At 36.2% G+C, this 21422-nt stretch overlaps 1 protein-coding gene across 1 annotated transcript in view; it reads right to left on the bottom strand.

Moving 5' to 3' along the window:
- Positions 1-355: 355 nt before the first annotated feature.
- LOC134854055 (acetylcholinesterase-like) overlaps positions 356-21422 on the bottom strand; it is a 73277-nt gene continuing 52210 nt past the window's right edge. Inside the window, exons 3-5 of the mRNA XM_063870127.1 lie at positions 3267-3503; positions 1832-1878; positions 356-1445 (exon numbers count right to left, since the gene is read on the bottom strand). Of these exons, the coding sequence (XP_063726197.1) occupies positions 487-1445; positions 1832-1878; positions 3267-3503 (1243 nt within the window). The 3' untranslated portion in view covers positions 356-486. The remainder of the gene's footprint in view (positions 1446-1831; positions 1879-3266; positions 3504-21422) is intronic.

Raw genomic sequence — 21422 nt, 5'->3', positions numbered from 1 at the left:
GTTTAATACAGCAGAAAGAAAAACTGGCAAAAAATGACGTATTACGGCACGGTTTGTGAATATTTCGGCTGAAGGGTATTTTTTTGCTGCGCACCCCCTTGATGAGAATTGACAACATTAAACGAAGGTATTGTTGATGAGAATTGATTGATAAGGATAAGAATAGATTGCTGACCTTAATTGCTGATCTGTTTATCTGTGAACTGTAGTTTTTCGCCAATGTTAAGCTGTAGTTTTTCTCAAACTCTGATTTTTTTCCTAAATGTTGATCTGTGGTTTATTTTAATCCAAACATGGTTGATCCAAACATTTGTGGATTCTCGCTAAAACCGCAATTCTTATCTCAAAAAAAATATAAAGTACTAAAAACTCAAATTGCCAATCATTTTCTCATCTGACTTAAATGCCAACGCAACTTAAATTAGGTTTTTCAATTACAAAATAAAGAAACACTAATACTAGTTAATCTGTAAAAACCCATTCTCTTCAGCAATCGTAATATGGTTGAGTTTTCACGTTGTTGTAACGAGCAGGGCTGATCGACTTTAACGCTTCGCATTCAGAAACTAAATTTGTCTCTTTGATCGCGTGAAAATTTATCGGCCTTGGGAACGTATATTGGTTGTTTTCTGTGATGAAAAACTGATTATCTTTGTTTCTACTAGGAGTCACTAATGTACCAGTTAGCTTCAAAGGAATAGGTGACCCGTGTTTTCTTCTGTTTCGGCCATTCGGCAGTTCTCGGCTGTTACATATTTCTCGGCTCAAGTCGGCTTTAATTAACGGCAGTCGTGAAGTTGTGTTGAAATGGAAACTATTGGTTGCTGATTGACAAGTCGCGTCGCTCTCCGTTGCCGAACTTAGTTTGTCGGACCCAGGAGACAAATCATCGGAGCCCTGGCCAAACAACGGCGTCGTGTCAGAGCGAATATGTTTTCGACCAATAACGCTATCTTCATTCGGCGAGTTGAAAGTTTTCGAGCAACGGTCTTCTAATGATTTCGTTTTATTACCCAAGTTGCATTTTGCCGCTGAAGGAATTTTTCCATTCATGGATTTGTTATGGGCATGATGGTTGTCCATATGTATGGTCGAGTTTGTATCGTCTGAATACTTTTTTGTATGGACAGTTCCGTTAGGTCTTCGAATGTCGTTACTAAGTTGTATTTTTTCAATCAGCGAACGTGATTGTGCCTCGCTGATTCTCAAATGATTGATTCTACGAATTAAGAACAAGATAATTCCGAATAAAAGAACTAATAGCATGGCGAATATTGAAATGATAACTGCTAGTACAGAGTTGGATTGTTCGGCGGTTTGTTCACTGCTCCAAGAAGGTCCCCCCAGAAAGTGATTGTTTCCGTTGTGGTAGGGGGGTGACAATTTGTCAAGAGTTGGATCTAATGTTGGGAAACCTCGCAGTTCGCCACAATTCTCGCGAATACCTGAAAGTTTACAATTGGCAAATAACTGTAAAAAGTCAAACGCATTACAATCACCTTTTTTGGGCTTTAACAACAATTTTTCACCCGTTTTTAGGACTATAACTGAACTTCCAACTACAAACATTTACAATTTTTGAATCTAGAAAAATTTCTTTTTGGAATAAGGGGAGCTAGTTCGCTAGATCCAATTTTTTTTGCTTTCTAATTAATATGGAGCTTAATCATGATAATTAATTTTACGGACAGTTATTATCATTTGAGAGAACGTCAACGCCTAGAAGCCTTTGTTGATTTTCGAAAGACATACCATATTACTATAAAAAACAGCTTCAAATTTTAGCTTTGAAATTACTGATTTTTTTTGGGAAAAAAGTTAGAGAACTTACCCGACAATCGTGGCATGAGGTTATTCCAGAAATCCAACGTTCGCTTCCTGAACAAAAAGTATCTTTTTTTATGCTGCATTCTTGGGAGGGTTATTGAAATTGAACTGAATGAGCAGGGCAGCAATAACTTGAACAACCTTTACAATATGGTACCATTAGTTTTTAAGATTGAGTCAATAGTAGCAGAGATAATCCACCTCACGTAAGTTTCATCCCTACTTGCTCACATTGCGATTCAGCTGCTGATCGTTTTAGTTATAAATCAAATGCCAAAAACATTAGTGTGGGGGGGGCGCCTTTCTCTCCCCTCAATTCTGTCTGGGTGCCAAATTTTTCCCAAGAATCCCTCCTTTGGTAGTAATTTTACGATATCCATTTTGGCTGGCCAACCTAGAAATTTTCTTGAGGCGTCTATGCGCAGGCGCCAATATGACTTAACTTGAGGGGGAGTTCGCGCCGAAAAAAACGCTGTTTTTTGTCTAAATTTTTCAAAAAGTGCCCAAAAACAGCATTTTCATGTTTTTTATCAAATTGCCTGCGGCGAAGAAGTTTTTGTCATAATAGGGTTTTTATAGTGCTTTGGGAAAGCTCGAGACTCAATCATCAATTTGGTTGACTAAAAAAAGAGAGAGAAATGGTCGACAAAATTTTCAAACTTTGGGTACATTCTGAAAATTTGGGTACATTCTGCATAAAATTAGTCAAAATCTAGGCCAGCGTAAAAAAACTTAGCCTATACTAACATGATTTGGAAAACATTCAAATGGCCAGAGCTTAGCCAGATATTTAGGTACCAGAACATCGCAAACAAATGCAGCAGTTGAAATTAATGTTTCAAAACGTGGAAATATGGCGGAAACTAAAGCCCACAGCCTTTGTCGGTTTAGAGTCAAAATTATGAGATGTTTATGGCTGGAAAAATTTTCATAAATACAGGCTATGCATTTCTGATTTTTATTAAAATTTTTCCAAATAAATGTTTGATCAGTGATTATTAAATGAGAACAGGAATTGATTTGTTTCAGTGACAATTTGTCAAATTTTATTGCTATATTAGAGTGGTTTTATCCGCCTTAGATATTTTACGAGAAGGAATTAAAATGATATCTTTTTCTGTTGTTTTTTCATTGTTGATTGTTTATCATTCTTCTGACCGTCTTTCAAAAATACTCATAGGCCAAATTTTAGCAAGACATTTTTTTTGTTAAGAGTGTAAAAACATCCCATTGTTTTGATTTTTGATCGATAACTTTTACGACTTCAATACCTTCAAAACGATAAGAATATAGAAAAAAAATAAATCGAGGCTAGAAAAAAATATTAAAGATAACTGAATTGCTTACGTAAGTTTTGATTGTCCTATTTTAACTGTTTCAACTATACTGTTAAACCTATGAAGATATGGTATAATTGGTATAATTTAGTTTTTTCTCACTTGAAATGTGTTTCCACCCGAGTGTGAGATGCAATATGCAGATATGTCTGTTGCTGAGATGAGTCATATGGCACCCATGTCAAACTAGCCCTGGTGGACGCTGGGCTACTATCACTAACTGAAGAACTACCATTTCTGGACAAATTCCCCCTTGTTCTCACCCCTGAGTTGTTATTGGCCTCCTCGCCCTTGTTTCGAGGACCAATCAGCGCCTTTTCACTGCCAAGTGCAGGGTTCCTGAAACACTCATTCAATCACGTCACGTGTCAACTTCAATTCAACTTCAAATTCAGCTTAAAACCTTTTCATGTTTTCATTTCAATATTCCAACTTGATTTGAAACAACTTACGCGTTCAGATTTTTTAATCACGCAGTAAGCGTCTCAGAATTGAAAGTTAAATTCAACATTAAGTACTTCAAAAATTTGACAGGCTTGAAGTCGGCTGGTTATAAGATGTTTTGGCAGAAAAAGAAAGGGAACCTTTATTTCTGGTCAAAATTTTGTATTAATTTTCATGCAAAAATGCATTTCAAACACAGCGACGATAGAAAACTACTCTAAGCGTAACGAAATAGTGAAATTGTTTTTGTCGAACAAGATTTTAGACCGAGTATTTCAAATAAACAAAAATTTCTTGAAACTCTTGAAAAGCTTGGAAACTCACAATTGCTGACGCTGAAAAACATGAAACTTTTCTAAAAAAAAACAGCATGATCTTGTACATCAGAATTTGGCATTTAACTCTAAATTTTAGATTGGAGATGCGGGTAATCTGGTCTGGATCCCATTTTTTGAAATTCAAACAAAATAACCTTATACAAATTGAATCTTCGTCAATTGATACCTACCTAAACAAACATCTTAACACCACTACAAGTTTTGAAATAAAAAGTGGACTCAATTATAATTTTTGTTTTCAAATGGACAATATTATGTAAGCTAGCAGACCAAAAATGCTAATCATACAATTTTCATATCTGGAAAAATGCTAGTCATACACTTTTCATGCAATTCCATAAGTACAGAAAATTGCATGAAAGGTCTTGATTAAAGGTTTTTATTATATGGAAATTGTATAATTAGCATTTTCTAAAAAAAAATCCAAGAAGGTTATTTTTTCATTTTGATTTTTTAAATTATCAGACATTGATCAAGGCATCAAGGCATACATAAAAATGCCGTAAATAAGAATGCCGTAAGTAAAGGCCGTAAGTAAAAGTAGGAGTTTTAGGCAATTTTGAAAAAAAAGTTACCCAGAGAAACGGAAAAAAAATCCAATTTTTGGGTGTCACGACTATGTTATGCACAATTGAAAATATTTTTTGTTTTGGCATAAAAACCGGTGTATCGTACTAAATGAAAAAGAAAAAATTTTGTTGTTGCCTTCAAAAAAATGCTAGTCATACAATTTTCATAAATGGAAGTTGTATAATTAGCGTTGTTTCTGACAAAAAAGGTTCTTATTTGCTTAGTACGATACACCAGCTTTTATGCCAAAAACAAGAAAATTTATAATTTGTTGAAACCAAATTAGCAAGATGTATAAATTTTGTATGATTAGGGTTTTTTCGTAGACTTAAATTATGGAATTGTACGATAAGCATTTTCGGTCTATGGAGGTCAACCCGGGAGTGCTTTGTAATGATTTTGAAGCGAAAGTGTTTTGGATATTCAAACATTCAGTTTGTTATATTTCAACACATATAGTCTCAATAGGGTATGAAATCCAAATTTTGGAGGAAGTACGGAATATTTTTGCTGGCGGTGTTTTTTTTTTCAGTCATCTTTGGACTTATAGCTCAGTGTTTTTGACGGAAACTTTCTTTACAATCTAAAAGCTAATTGTTCCGACTTTGGAAAAAAACAGAAAGTTTATGCTTAGTGCGGTTTTTTATTCAGTCAATTTTTGGCGATCGATGTAATAGATCTTAACAAAAAAATATACCTCCTTGAAAAAATCGGATCTCTTAATTCAAATGTATTAAGAAAATAAGTTACCTCCGTTTGTTTTTTTCAAGGTTCAGGGAATTTGAAAATAGACAACTTGGCCATGTTCATAAGGACTAACATAAGCGCGCTTTGAATAATTTATTCCTTATGCTGAAAGCCTAACGCGGCTTATTATTTAAGCGTGACGAATCATCCTGCACAACAAAATCGTTACAAAGTGAATGGAGACTAGCTGATCGGTCGTATTAAATTTGTGCGACAAATATTTTCTCATTTCACGCTTGATTTTTGTCATTCTCCAAAATTTAAATAGTTTCTTTTACCAAAAACTATTCGAGACCAATTAAAGGCAGTCTGAACATTCAAATCTTCGCCCTGATCTACGAGCAGTTTCGTTTGACTTATTTGGTATCATTAAAGCGCGTATAATAGCGTTATTATAAAGCACGCAATGCTTTTTAAAGTTGAATTGAGACGCATCTATTGGCCTAACTTTCAGAACACGAGACACTTAATTCATCCCTTCTTACTTTACATGACATATGTGAGGTTAAAATGAATAAAAAAATAGGAAAAGGATCTTTCACTGGTTTTAAAAACTTTTTAGTTGGCCTCAACAGGCAGTCGGAAAAATCAGGGCCTCGCCCTCATACACGAGCAATCTTTTTGGCGTGAAAATTGTTTCATAGCACAGTTTTCATTCTATTTGATTTAAGAACAATTACCAATGTTTTGTGAGCTCTTATAATGAAAAAGGAAATCTGAATTCCAGGTGTTTTCGGCTTAAACTTCAGGTATGAAAATCCTATGTATACCATTAAATAGGTAGGATTAAGTGCTTCCTAATTTGCCGGTGTTTATAATTCCAGTTAGTGTTAAAAGTTACATAAAAAGTTAAATTGTCATGGAGTTAAGAGACATGTTGATAAATGACATGGTGTTATTGTGTAATGATGTTAAATTGTAGAACACCTACTAATCGACTTCCGAAAAAAAAATTAAAAACTAAGTATTATTTCTTTTGTCTTTTAGACGGATTTGAAGTTTTGATATGAACTGACGCGTTTTTTAGCAAAAGTATCGGGGCCTTTATTGTGGCGTGGTAACTGTTTTGAACGAAAAAAAATCCTTACGAGGCCAAACTGTGCATTCTGTGCATTGCAAGCGGATTCGGCAACTGACCAAAATCAGATTTGTCTCGGAACCCGCAACTTTGCTACTTCTCTTTGATCTTTTTCGCTGTTTTGGATTCCACAAACGAATACTTAAAACACTGTACCGCTCAAAATTGCTCCAAAAATAGGCGATTTTGCGCAATCCATATCCGTAATTGCGGAATCAGAACAGTTTGTGGAATCCACAAACAAATAAAAAGACATTCGTATAGTTAAATTGAGCAGTTGCGGATTCCGCAACTGTAAGCGGAATCCGCAACTTGCAAGTGGAATCCGCAAATTGTTGGCGGAATCCGCATTTTGTTTGCGGATTCCGTTTACATATATGTATATGTGTAGTATAGCATTTAAATTTATATCTTTTAACTACTGGTCAAAAAAAATTAATCTCAATTACTACTGTGATCAACTACGAGTTGAAATACCAAACGTTTGGTCTCAATTCCTGTCAGCCCAACTTCGATCTCAAATCCTGTCGACTTCAATCCCAACTTCGATCCCAAATACTGACCTACTGAACTTCGATCGCAAATACTGACCTACCCATCCCAAATATTGACCTAATTTGATCTGAACTTCGAACCCAAATACTGACCTACTGAACTTCGATCCCAAATACTGACCTACTGAACTTCGATTGCAAATACTGACCTACCCATCCCAAATACTGACCTAGTTTGATCTAAACTTCGAACCCAAATACTGATGCAATCCCAGATACTGACCTAATTCGGCGATTTCTAAACACTCTCAAGTCAGTTACTACCAATATTGATTTTATTTGGCGTTAAGCTTCTAAAATCAGTGTTTGGGATTGACCTAAACTGACAATATGATGTGTGTTGTGTTTCCATACACTCTCAACCCAATGACTCCAAATATTGAACTTAATTGGCCTTAAGTTTTCAAAATATTAAATGGTGACATCCACCGATTTAGTTAACAAATGTTTTGAGATTTGTTCGTGGATTCCGCTGACAATGGTTAAGTCCTTGCCTTTAAATTCCGCATTGCTCTAGATAAGAGTTCCAGCTCTAGCTTTTAATTGTTCATATGCAAGTTCAGTAATAAACAAAATTTTGAATCCACTTACAGTTTGCGGATTCCACTTACATTTGCGGATTCCACTTACATTTTGCGGATTCCACTTACGTTTTGCGGAATCCACTTACAGTTGCGGAATCCAGAATAACTAGCTATATTTGCTTGTTGCGGAATCCGCAAAAAATCAAGTGTGCCGACAAAATTTACGTAACAGGTACATGTATGCGGAATCCACTAAAATTTTGTCTGTGGAATCCACTTACACTTTGGAACATATTTAAAGACTTGTCTCTGGAATCCAGGAACATACAGACACAAAATTTTGCGCCTATCCAGCGCACATTTTGGCCTCGTAATGATTGAAATAATGTTTTGTTTGAAATGTGCTTTTTGAATGTTTTCGTTTAATTGTGCTTAAAAAGGCGCAAACCGAGGCAAAAATGTTTGGATCAGAGCATTTTTTTTCAAAAAGCTGCAGGAGAATTTCTCGCGTTCTACTAATTATGAGCAACTTTTTATTCTTGGTTTTTATATTTTGACCGGGATCCCTTACGGCTGTTTAGTTTCTTTTTCAAGCAATGATTTTAGCCGCAAACTTTTCAAAACTCCGCCTTGCGTTTGTTTAAAATGGTTGTTTCCCAATTTTCTAAAAATAAAAAAACGCGTAAATCAATAAACCGACCGATTAAAGGTTCGTCCTTCATTTATATGGGAGGTTTTTTAAAAGACAATGTAATAATGTAAAAGACAATATAGTAATCTCTTCAAAACTGTAGCACAAAATCGGTTTCATCTTTCGAACTGAGAAAAAAACGAAGCCAGGATAACAGTTACCAAAAGGCGACAAATTATCCTAATCTACAAAATAAGTGGCGCTAATCTGTATGGATCAAGTGGCATGTTTCAATTGGCTGTTTTAAACTTTTTGAGCTTGCTGCAAGTATCTACGTCAATTGGCATCATTTGGTAGGTCTGCGTATCGTATTCATGAATTGTAATGATCAATTAAAATTAGATGGAATTTCAAACCACGCAGATATGTTTGTAGCACACCTGCTAGTATTTGTTTTTGATTGCACTTTTCTCAGACCAATCATAGTTTCCGCATCGTTCAATCATTGCTTGAAGATTGTCTATTTTAAAATTCATGATGGCTCAGTATTCATCATCGGAACTTTTCCTCTGCTTTTATCGCAGGGGAAAGTGCTGATGTTTTTTTTTCTTAAAAAGGAAGTTTGTTCCGTGTTTGAACAAAAAATGGATTTCATGCCATGCTTATGCTATAATTTCTACTTTTTAAAACAAATGTTCAGCAAAAAAAATTGTTTACTCTGCTTTTTATTTTTTGTTTGATTATTTGAGGTGCGTGAGGCAAATTTTTCTACATGAAAAAAAAAAACTAAAAAACATGTTATTCTTAAGCAGAGTGACAACAACTTTTTTCCTTCGTGGATAAGTGATCTTATTTAAATTTTGGTATTTTTTTTTATCTGATCATCATTTTTGCACCCAAAAATTCAGTTTTTTAGCTACCTTGTGATAAGGATATTGAAAAGTGTCCTTATTGCAAGAAATCAGAAACTAATAAAAATGTCAACGCGAAAAATTGTCGCAAAAATAGGAAAAACCTATGATCACAAATAGTAGACCACGTTTAATAATGCTTCTAAACACTCAAAGAATATTTTTTTAAAACATGTACATGAAATTGATTTTTTGTTTCAATTTTATAACTCAAATTAATTAATCTCAAATTAAAGTCCTAATTAGGGGTCTCCATGATAAATGAATTGATGAACTCGTTTACTAATTCACGCGGACAGCTTTAAAAAAAGAGAGATAACTCATGATGGCAATATCCCCGCCGTGAAAAGAGAAATGTTTTGTTCAGTTAGCGTTGAAAATAAATATTCAGATTTCTTGCTTCCCAAAAGGTTTTCGGGTACTGAGAAATTAGAAAAAAAAATAAATTTTCTTGTGTTTTGTAATTTGTATTCTTCCATTTAGTAGCTTGGAATGAAAAATCTTGCAAATTTTTAATAAAAAATTGACAACTACCCAAAACAGAAACTGAGAGTTTTCGCAATAACAGAGGTTGAGTAAAACAGATTGTTCATTCCCCAAACAGCTGTTTTTACAATGCTTTCCCCAAGACGGGAGATCCATGCGGATAATTGCTCGAGTACAAGACAATAACGGTTTTCGAGAAATTCCAGATTTCAAAAAAAATTCAAAATAAGTTAATTAGTGTTTTTGTTGCTTGTGTAATTCACTAGTCTAACTAAAAACTTTTATTAGTTTCAATATTTGAAACATGTTTTGAATTACTTTTCGTAAAAGGTCGTAAGTATCTTGGGCTGAAGAAAGTAAGTTGAGGCAGTTTCTTGATGGAAATTTTTGAGATTAACTACTGGAAATCATGATAATAAAATAAATCTTAAGTAAGCTGATCTCGCTAAGTTCTTGCAAGAAAACTCGGGTGACAACTCACAAATTATATCCCTCACATTGCATATATTTCTTGCAGTCTACCTATTTAGGTACAACGTTCAGTAATTGAATGAAAAAGAACATTTCGGACAGTTTGAGGCCAAAATTCCTGATTCCTAAACAAAAAAAATAGTGATTGGCTACGCCCCGTCTTATAATGGTTTGCTGCCATGAAATTTCAATAATAATAAATTATTATCGGCTTTTATTGTAGTTCTCTTTTAAATCCATATTAGTGCCTAGTTTCAAATTTTCAAAAACACTAACATTTTCGCCCAGTCAAAGGTTTATATTTTTTCGATTTTGCATAAACTTCAAATAGCAAGTAAACATTTTTGCAGGAATTGATCATTTTAAAAGTTTATTGCGGAAAAAAACGAATTATGTTTTTTATAAGGGACTTAAGTAAATTTTTTGGTTCAAAATCATCGGTTGTATTAAATCATATAAGTATACACAGTGTCGAAAACTCAACGCAAATTATAATCACTTTTTATCCATAAAACCTCGTTGCGGGTTGAACCGAGCATACAATTTCGTTGAACCTCGTTGTGTTGAGCCGACGTGGAAATTTAAAGAAACTAATTATTAATGGCCCGTCATCAAAATATTTTGAGGCAAGCGTGAATTAAAAAACAAACGTTTTTTTTTGTGCGGTTGAAAAATTTGAAAAAACGAGGGATCTTGGAAGCTTTTGTCTAGAACTATCAAATGATTTCATCAGTAATATTTTTTCTGGGTTGATTTCGACTGCCCGCCTTCCAGACTACATCAAGATTCCATGTGAAATGTAACTTTTATGGAGATTAAGGTAATATAGCACTCATAAACTTATTTGCCCACCGTCGAGACTCCATCAAAATTCCAGACGAAATATATTTTTAGGGAGATAACACCTTAATGTAATATAGCGGTCATAAAAATTGTTGTCCCTTTCAAAAACTTTTAAATTACTTTTGCTCAGTTTGTTTTTCTCAGTTTTGATCTTTAAATTACACTTTTGAGGTATTTTAAACTCATCAAAAAGAAAAAGTAAAACTTAGGGTGTTTGAAGCTCACAACTTGAGGCGAGCTAACCAGCTCAAACATGACATCAAAAAATGCTATGTTATTGTTTTATGTCATACCACGTTGAAAATATCAGGTGTGACAGTAGATTGTCAATATTGATGTTATTTTCAATTTTGTTATTTTTCGGAAACTTACCAAAAATTTTGAAGCGAGTTTGAGTCTCACTTTATGTTTCCGTTACAAGTTAAAAATCGAAGCTCAATCGAAGCGAAAACTGATCGAGCAAAACGGTTCCTACGGATCAAAGAATGGATGCGCCTTGTAAGATGAATATACTTAGTGGGTGCACCCTCTCAATAGTTTCATGTATACCAAGACAGAGTTCTAATCTCAAAGCGCGCTTGAGGTCAAAAAAGAGGCTCATTAAAAATGCATCAAGTTTGAACCGCTTTTCAGGTTTTCAGATGTGGAAACTTTCTGCTACGCAGACACAAGAAGTCATTCTCAGAAACAATATCATTAGCTTGTGTTTTTTCTATCAAAATAGCTGCTGATGCTTCTGTTGCTACATGTACTTCAAATATTTATGGGTCTGAAATAAAATGTGAGCTATTCGTTTTATTTCACGCACTCATCAGAATTGAGGAAATCTGAAATATTTGCAGCCTGACTTATTTTGAGAAGGAGTGTTGAAGTGTTCATAGTCGCATTACAATTTAATCACGCTTCAGTTGGCGTGTTGATTAGAATAGCGCCACAGCAAACAGGAAGAAAGGGGAAGCGCCCTTGACCGTTCTCCCGCTGTCTTTTCTGGGCGTGCTTAGCGACCGCCACAGCAGACAATGATGAAAGAATAAAACAAGGGGATAATTCAAATTAGTCTGCCGTCGAGTGCCGAGTGAATTTCAAAAAAAGCAAGCGTAGTTGGGGTTGTGTAAATAGTCCCGGGCTGAGGTTGTGGCTTTATTATCAGACGGTTGCGACCAATATTTGGTATTTCCAGAGTTTTTGGACCAAGGAAATGTGTCCGCGACCGACGCGACCGAAGAAAAATTAACCGCGACCGGTGCGACCGGTTAGAAAGTAACGCAATATGGGTGCGACTGAAGAAAATCCGCAAAGAAAAATCTCCGCGACTATTTTTTCGACTATGCCGCAACTAATTTCTCAACCGGCGCGACTAGTTTTTGTTTATGCCGTGACTAATTTTTGACCATGACTTGACTAATTTTTCGATCGCCGCGTGATTAACGAGGCCAAACTGTGCATTTTGTGCATTGTAAGCGGATTCTACTTTTTTGATCCATGATGCGACTGATTTTTCGACCGTGCCGCAATTAAGTTTTCGACCATGCCGCGATTGATTTTTTGACGCCTTAACTAACTTCTTGACCATGCCTAGACTAAATTTTCGACCGCCGCGACTAAATTTTTGGACCATGCCGCGACTAATTTTTCGACCAGCGGAACCAATTTTTCCACCACGCAGCGACTAATTTATCGACCGCTACGAAAAAAAAACTTTCAATCGCCGCGAATAATTCATCGACCATACCGAGACTGATTTTTCGACCGCAGCCACTAATTTTTTGACCGCCGCAACGAATTTTTTTGACTGCCACCAATATTTTTTTGACCATGAAGCGACTGGTTTTTCGACCGCCGCGACTAAATTTTTTTACCATGCCGCGATTAATTTTTCGACCGCTGCGACTAATTTTTCGATTAGCAGAACTAACTTTTTGACCTCGCAGCGGCCTAATTATCGAACGCTGCGAAGAGTTTTTCGATCGCCGCGACTAATTCATCGAATATGCCGAGACTAAAATTTCGACCGCCGCGACTAAATTTTTGGACCATGCCGCGACTAATTTTTCGACCAGCGGAACCAATTTTTCCACCACGCAGCGACTAATTTATCGACCGCTACGAAAAAACTTTCAATCGGTGCGAATAATTCATCGACCATACCGAGACTGATTTTTCGACCGCAGCCACTAATTTTTTGACCGCCGCAACGAATTTTTTTGACTGCCACCAATATTTTTTTGACCATGAAGCGACTGGTTTTTCGACCGCCGCGACATAATTTTTTACCATTTTTTAGCATACAATTTCGTTGAACCTCGTTGTGTTGAGCCGACGTGGAAATTTAAAGAAACTAATTATTAATGGCCCGTCATCAAAATATTTTGAGGCAAGCGTGAATTAAAAAACAAACGTTTTTTTTTGTGCGGTTGAAAAATTTGAAAAAACGAGGGATCTTGGAAGCTTTTGTCTAGAACTATCAGATGATTTCATCAGTAATATTTTTTCTGGGTTGATTTCGACTGCCCGCCTTCCAGACTACATCAAGATTCCATGTGAAATGTAACTTTTATGGAGATTAAGGTAATATAGCACTCATAAACTTATTTGCCCACCGTCGAGACTCCATCAAAATTCCAGACGAAATATATTTTTAGGGAGATAACACCTTAATGTAATATAGCGGTCATAAAAATTGTTGTCCCTTTCAAAAACTTTTAAATTACTTTTGCTCAGTTTGTTTTTCTCAGTTTTGATCTTTAAATTACACTTTTGAGGTATTTTAAACTCATCAAAAAGAAAAAGTAAAACTTAGGGTGTTTGAAGCTCACAACTTGAGGCGAGCTAACCAGCTCAAACATGACATCAAAAAATGCTATGTTATTGTTTTATGTCATACCACGTTGAAAATATCAGGTGTGACAGTAGATTGTCAATATTGATGTTATTTTCAATTTTGTTATTTTTCGGAAACTTACCAAAAATTTTGAAGCGAGTTTGAGTCTCACTTTATGTTTCCGTTACAAGTTAAAAATCGAAGCTCAATCGAAGCGAAAACTGATCGAGCAAAACGGTTCCTACGGATCAAAGAATGGATGCGCCTTGTAAGATGAATATACTTAGTGGGTGCGACCTCTCAATAGTTTCATGTATACCAAGACAGAGTTCTAATCTCAAAGCGCGCTTGAGGTCAAAAAAGAGGCTCATTAAAAATGCATCAAGTTTGAACCGCTTTTCAGGTTTTCAGATGTGGAAACTTTCTGCTACGCAGACACAAGAAGTCATTCTCAGAAACAATATCATTAGCTTGTGTTTTTTCTATCAAAATAGCTGCTGATGCTTCTGTTGCTACATGTACTTCAAATATTTATGGGTCTGAAATAAAATGTGAGCTATTCGTTTTATTTCACGCACTCATCAGAATTGAGGAAATCTGAAATATTTGCAGCCTGAATTATTTTGAGAAGGAGTGTTGAAGTGTTCATAGTCGCATTACAATTTAATCACGCTTCAGTTGGCGTGTTGATTAGAATAGCGCCACAGCAAACAGGAAGAAAGGGGAAGCGCCCTCGACCGTTCTCCCGCTGTCTTTTCTGGGCGTGCTTAGCGACCGCCACAGCAGACAATGATGAAAAAATAAAACAAGGGGATAATTCAAATTAGTCTGCCGTCGAGTGCCGGGTGAATTTCAAAAAAAGCAAGCGTAGTTGGGGTTGTGTAAATAGCCCCGGGCTGAGGTTGTGGCTTTATGATCAGACGGTTGCGACCAATATTTGGTATTTCCAGAGTTTTTGGATCAAGGAAATGTGTCCGCGACCGACGCGACCGAAGAAAAATTAACCGCGACCGGTGCGACCGGTTAGAAAGTAACGCAATATGGGTGCGACTGAAGAAAATCCGCAAAGAAAAATCTCCGCGACTTCTTTTTCGACTATGCCGCAACTAATTTTTCAACCGGCGCGACTAGTTTTTGTTTATGCCGTGACTAATTTTTGACCATGACTTGACTAATTTTTCGATCGCCGCGTGATTAACGAGGCCAAACTGTGCATTTTGTTCATTGTAAGCGGATTCTACTTTTTTGATCCATGATGCGACTGATTTTTTGACCGTGCCGCAATTAAGTTTTCGACCATGCCGCGATTGATTTTTTGACGCCTTAACTAACTTCATGACCATGCCTAGACTAAATTTTCGACCGCCGCGACTAAATTTTTGGACCATGCCGCGACTAATTTTTCGACCAGCGGAACCAATTTTTCCACCACGCAGCGACTAATTTATCGACCGCTACGAAAAAAAAACTTTCAATCGCCGCGAATAATTCATCGACCATACCGAGACTGATTTTTCGACCGCAGCCACTAATTTTTTGACCGCCGCAACGAATTTTTTTGACTGCCACCAATATTTTTTTGACCATGAAGCGACTGGTTTTTCGACCGCCGCGACTAAATTTTTTTAGCATGCCGCGATTAATTTTTCGACCGCTGCGACTAATTTTTCGATTAGCAGAACTAACTTTTTGACCTCGCAGCGGCCTAATTATCGAACGCTGCGAAGAGTTTTTCGATCGCCGCGACTAATTCATCGAATATGCCGAGACTAAAATTTCGACCGCCGCGACTAAATTTTTGGACCATGCCGCGACTAATTTTTCGACCAGCGGAACCAATTTTTCCACCACGCAGCGACTAATTTATCGACCGCTACGAAAAAACTTTCAATCGGCGCGAATAATTCATCGACCATACCGAGACTGATTTTTCGACCGCAGCCACTAATTTTTTGACCGCCGCAACGAATTTTTTTGACTGCCACCAATATTTTTTTGACCATGAAGCGACTGGTTTTTCGACCGCCGCGACATAATTTTTTACCATGCCGCGATTAATTTTTCGACCGCCGCGACTAATTTTTCGACCGCTACGAAAAAAACTTTCGATCGCCGCGACTAATTCATCGACCATACCGAGACTGAGTTTTCGACCGCAGCCACTAATTTTTTGATCGCCGCAACGAATTTTTTGACTGCCATCAATATTGTTTTGACCATGAAGCGACTGGTTTTTCGACGCCGCGACCAATTTTTTTTACCATGCCACGATTAATTTTTCGACCATTGCGACTAAATTTTCGATTAGCAGGACTAACTTTTTGACCTCGCAGTGGCCTAATTATCGACCGCTGCGAAATGTTTTTCGATCGCCGCGACTAACTCATCGAATATGCCGAGACTGATTTTTCGAAAGTCGCTACTAATTTTTGACCACCGCAACTAATTTTTTGACCATGCTGCGACTGGTTTTTGACCGCCGCGACTAATTTTTTGACCACTTATTTTTCGACCATGCCGGGATCAGTTTTTGACCAAAGCGACTCATTTTTTGACAGATGAATTTTCCGACCATGCTGCGACAAAATTTTCAAGATTGCGACTAATTTTTTCACCGCCTCGACTAACTTTTCGACCGCCGCGACTAGACTTTCGAAGCCCGCGACTGATTTTTTTTACCGCAATAACTAACTTTTTGACAATTCCGAGAGAAAATTTTGACCACCGCGACTAATTTTTTGACCATCGCAACCAATATATGCTTTTTTTCAGAGTTTGTAGAGATTGTCCGCGACTTAAAACCGTGTCCAGACTATGAATTTTCGGTCGCGGATTTATTTTTTTTTTGCGATCGACGGGTCGAAAATTTAGTCGTCGACCTCGAACTGGGCACAGAGGGTTTCGACTCATTTTGTCTTAAGCATAGCAACAAAATTGGAATTTTCTTTGCAATTTGCACAGCCACCACCCAGTTTGGGGATATTTTTTTCAGTTCTATACAAATATTTTCAGGTTGATCGATATGGCTCCAAAAAGGTACGGAAGATTGGGCCATCAGGGGGTCGAATCTTAATAGAGGCAAATGAGAGCCACAACATTTTGAAAAATTTTCGGTTAAAACATATCAACCAAAAAAACGAAGTTCGAAACAAAACTGAACAGGAGACTAAGGGCTGACTCAAGACTGACTATCAGACTGACTAAAAAGAGAATAGCACTGACCACTGTCTGACTTTGGGCCAACAGAATTGTCCCCCTGACTTTTACTATTTTTATGTTAACGCAAATTTTTATTGTTCTGGCCATTTAAAAAATTCGGAGAAACTTTGTATTCGAGTGAGTTTTATTTGTTCTTTTTTTTCTGTTTTTCACACAAAATCAAGTATCACAAATAATCAGTGGAATGGCTTAAATAATATATCATATCAAAACCGTTTCATTCGTGATTTGAACGACGTTAAAAATAATTGAACTTTTGTTTTCTCACTGTTGAGAGAGACCGGTATGAAACTTTTGATTTTTGGCTTAAGTTCCAGCTAATAAGGTCAGCGTGCAGGCTTACAATAGCTTATTTAAGCTTAATTTAAGCCGTGAAAACTTAATTTTACTCGAGCAAAGTTAGTTGTTGGTTTTTTAGCGCCATTTTGGGAATCAAAAGTTTCGGAAATTCAAAAAAGTTCTGCAAAAAAATTAGAAAAAATGTGCGAATTTTTTGAAAAATGTCTTTTTTTAGACTTGTTCTACAAACTTTTTTCCCATTATGCCTGCGGAATTTTTTTATGCCTAATTACTATTTTTTCGTTCTGATGTTTTCAATACACCACTCAGAAAGAATGACACTAATATAAAAAAGGTTTTGTGTTTTTTAAGACAATTGTCGAAACATTCTGTGCTATTTGCACAAAAATTGGCTATTCTTGTTGTCATTTGGAAACTTCAGATAAGTGTAGTATGGAATAAATGGTACTCTTCTTTAAAATTTTCTCTTTTTTGCGACAAAAGTATGTTTGTCAAACTTGAAATGAGCCAAAAAAGCAAAAAGAAAATCGATTGACAAAATAAAAATGAAGTATTGACTGTTTCTATTTGATTTTTAAGTAGCTTGAAACGTTTTTTGTCTGTTCCTTTCATAGATTGTAAACAATTTTGCACAAGAAAATCAACAAATTCTGTTTAACTACATTGTTTGAAATCTGACATTAAAAAGACTGCCTCTCAACTCAGTTGAACTAATGGAAGGTTCGCGTTGCTTTCTTAAAAAAAAATTAGAAATTTGGTTATTTTAATTTTTTTGTGAAAACCTTGTTCTTTTTCAACTTTTAAAAGATTTCGAAGCCGGCAACAATGGGATGTTTTTTTGTTTGGGACAAAAGATTGAAAACAACAAAACATTTTCATTATTAAAACAAGGATCGCATGAAATTATAAAAACATCAAGCCATATATGGAACTGCATTAACTATAACACCGAAATACACATAACAGTACGGTAACAAAATATTTTAGGTCGCATTTAATCTCCGACACTTTCGACTGTAATTAGATGAAGGGTTGGTTATACCATTATCGTCGGTTTTAAAAATTAGAAGAGCACAGTAGAAAACTGGGGATCATTTATATGAGGAGGGAGAGGAGGCAGACAGACGCTTTTTTCTTCTTCTTTCAGGGATCTCCCCAATTTAGTACTAATTTACGAAATCCATTTGTGGCCGCAGCCCCTGAAAATTTTTATAAGAAATTTTAAGCGACCCTGAAATTTTTAAAGTTAGTCAACCAACCTCCCTTATCCCCACCAACCCCCTCATTTACAGCAAAATAAATCTTCATTTTCACGAAATGGTTTCTGACCGATCGACCAGCAACTTAGTAAGACTAATTTGAACGGATTGTTAGGTTTTAAAGATCAAAATCTTGTGCATAGATGAGCTATTACTTTTGGGCGTTTCTAAGAAAGAACAATTTCTGAGAAGCTTTTAGTTCTAAATGAGCTGCTATGAGCTCTTCATGATATCAGCAGTTTTCAACAAGAGCCGCTTTGAGTTGTTTTGGATGTGAGCGGTTTTTGAAAAGCTTTATAAAACAAAAGCCAGTGGTTTTTAGACGCCAATTTTCAGAATAGCTAATTTGAGAAATGCCAAAGGAGACCAAAATTGTATTTTATGCATGACTAGATGGATAAACATAGCCAATCAAAAATCGGAAAAGAGTAATGAACGCAAGAAAACAATTAAAAAACACTGATTTGTTGAAAGAATCTCAGCTTTCGAATTTCAAAGAAAAAAATAGATGCCCTTTAAGCTCTTTGAATTTCTAGAACGCTTTACGATTGGCGCTTTTTTGATAACATTTACCCAACTTGAGAAAACTGGATCAACAGGTACAATTTTTATTCCACTGGAAAACTAAAAATTAAATTCCACTTTCGAAACTAGAAATCGTTCACGATTTTTTGCGCCATTCCCACTTTCGAGTTTGGAGAGTGGTATTTAGGTCACTTTTAGCAGCTGAACTTCAATTGAACTCAAAAAGTGCATATATACCTAAATGCATTCATAACTGCATCAATATGTATGAATGCACAACTGAAATAATTAAAGACTTTTAAGACTTTTCCTCAAACAATAAAACAAAACAAAAAAGATCGGCAATACCTAAATAAGTGTCTTAACTACGTTCAATACTATTAAAAATGCCAAGGGTGCAGATAGAATGCAAAGATAACTATTTTGCTTAGTCTTTACGAGAAAGTAATAATTTTTTAAGCCAGCTCTGGTTTTCAACAAGGAAAATCTAGCTCATGAGATTGAAATCAATTTTTGTTTTTACAATAATATCAAAATATGCGTACAGGAAAAAATGCTGCAGGAAAACTTTACCCAGCATCATTTCAAACAAGGCGTTGCTTGAGTACAAGCCAATCATAAATAAAAGCAAACATGACTTCTCGGATCAGGGCGAAGACATGGAGACTCCAATTGCCCTTTAATGCTTATATTCGCTTCAAAAACATTGATGAAGCTAAGCTAAAGAGATTAAAAAAATGTAACTACAGAGAAACGTTTTTTGCCAATAACGAAGAATTAAATAGATCAACTAGCATGCCGCTATCAAAATTTGATACATTTTTGAGACAGTATTTTTCTACGCTTACGCGTTAACAAAACGAAAATTTGATGAAAGTACGAAAACATTATTGTAAAGAGTTTCAATCAGGTGCAGCAATCTGATCAAACAACATGAACAATACTGCACCTTTTATTTTAGTTGAATCCAGAATTTGGAGACCAGAGATTGGCAGGTCTTCAGATATCTATTTCAAACTTAGGGACTTAACATAAATCTTTATAACACACCCCTATTTCAGGGGGACAATCACAAAAAAATTAACCCGAAAAACTAAAAGCGCCACTGACTCTGTAACCAAAATACCCGTGCACATACATCAAGTAAAAAGGTAACAATCTGATATACGTAAGTTTTCTGAATATACTCAGTCTTAAGCAAGCTTTGAGGCCGGCCCTCTTCCTGAGCTACTAGAGCGACTATGAATTTTTTCAATTCAATTACTCCATGTTTGAGGTTTTCATGTTTGAGGTTTCCATTGCTCACTTTGTTTTCTCCACTCCCTGTGGTTGTTCTTGGTTTTTCGGTTTTTTCCATGTTTGCGTTCGCCTCCGCGTTCACTCACGTTCACCTCGTCGTGCCTCTTCGCTTCGGCACTTGCTTTTTCGGTTCTTCGGTATCAACTTCTTCACCATTTTTGTCGCTGCTCGATTCTTCGCTGCTCCGTTTTTTCAATGATTTTCCCTTTGGCATCTTTGCACCGCTAGCGAGTTCTTCACTATTTACAGACGATGGACTTGCCGCCATCATATTTACATATGATGGAGCTGCTTTATTTGCACTTTCATCTATTGTGATTGAGCTGCTAGTTGTTTTGATCATTGAAAATGGGGAGGAACTTTGAAATCGGGTTTTTTTCTTTTTGTTTTCCACGCAAAGTCAGGTGCCATAAATAATCATCTGACTGGGTTGAGTGATATATCATGTAAAAGCCCTTTCAGTCGTGATTCGAACTACATTAAAAATTTTTGCAGTGTTGAGAAAAACTGGTTTGAAATTTTTGATTTTTCTTCCTAATTCGAGCGAACAAAGCAAGCGAGCAGATTTACAACAGCTGAATTATGCCTATTTCAAGAGCCTAAAAGTAGTATTGTATCGTGTCCCGGATCCTAAGGGGGGGTCCTTCCTAAGGGGGGGGGGGGTCCTCACGTAAAGCAAAATCCTAGGAAAGGGGTCCTTAATTTTTTGGAGGACCCCTATCCTAGGATTTTGTAAATGATCGCAAGTTCCCACCCCTAAAGTAAAAGACCCCCTCCTTAGGATCTTGTTAAGCTGAGCTCAACAACCGGGACGCGATACAATAATTCCTTCTAATTCCTTTGAAAGCGGTCCCTTTTCCCGCGATAATTAAAATTAATCGTCCTAATTCCTGAACTTTTCTTTTTTCGTCCTAGTTTCATGTGGATATCATTTCCTGGCTTTCTTTCTTTTCGTCAAAGATTTGTCATGCTATTAAAATTTGTTATTGGAAACAAGCCTAAGGATTTCACACATTTGTTTGAATTAACACTTGGTTTGCGTCTACTAGTTTATTTGCCTGAAGCTATTTATGATAAAACAGTGATTGAGCTCAATACGAGTATTTTATTAGTTGTAAATTGGTAAAAACCAAAACATATACAAGTCGAAGTATAAAAAGGACGAACAGTAAAAATCATCTGAAAATATATGTTTCAGACTTTAATGTTTATTGTTTTGGTTTTCTTTGCGCTGTTTT

The sequence above is a fragment of the Symsagittifera roscoffensis genome, chromosome 9 (assembly GCF_963678635.1).
Source record: "Symsagittifera roscoffensis chromosome 9, txSymRosc1.1, whole genome shotgun sequence".
In the NCBI taxonomy this organism is placed as follows: domain Eukaryota; kingdom Metazoa; phylum Xenacoelomorpha; order Acoela; family Convolutidae; genus Symsagittifera; species Symsagittifera roscoffensis.
Note: the sequence above shows the minus strand (reverse complement) of the source record. Positions and strands in the feature narration are given on the sequence as shown.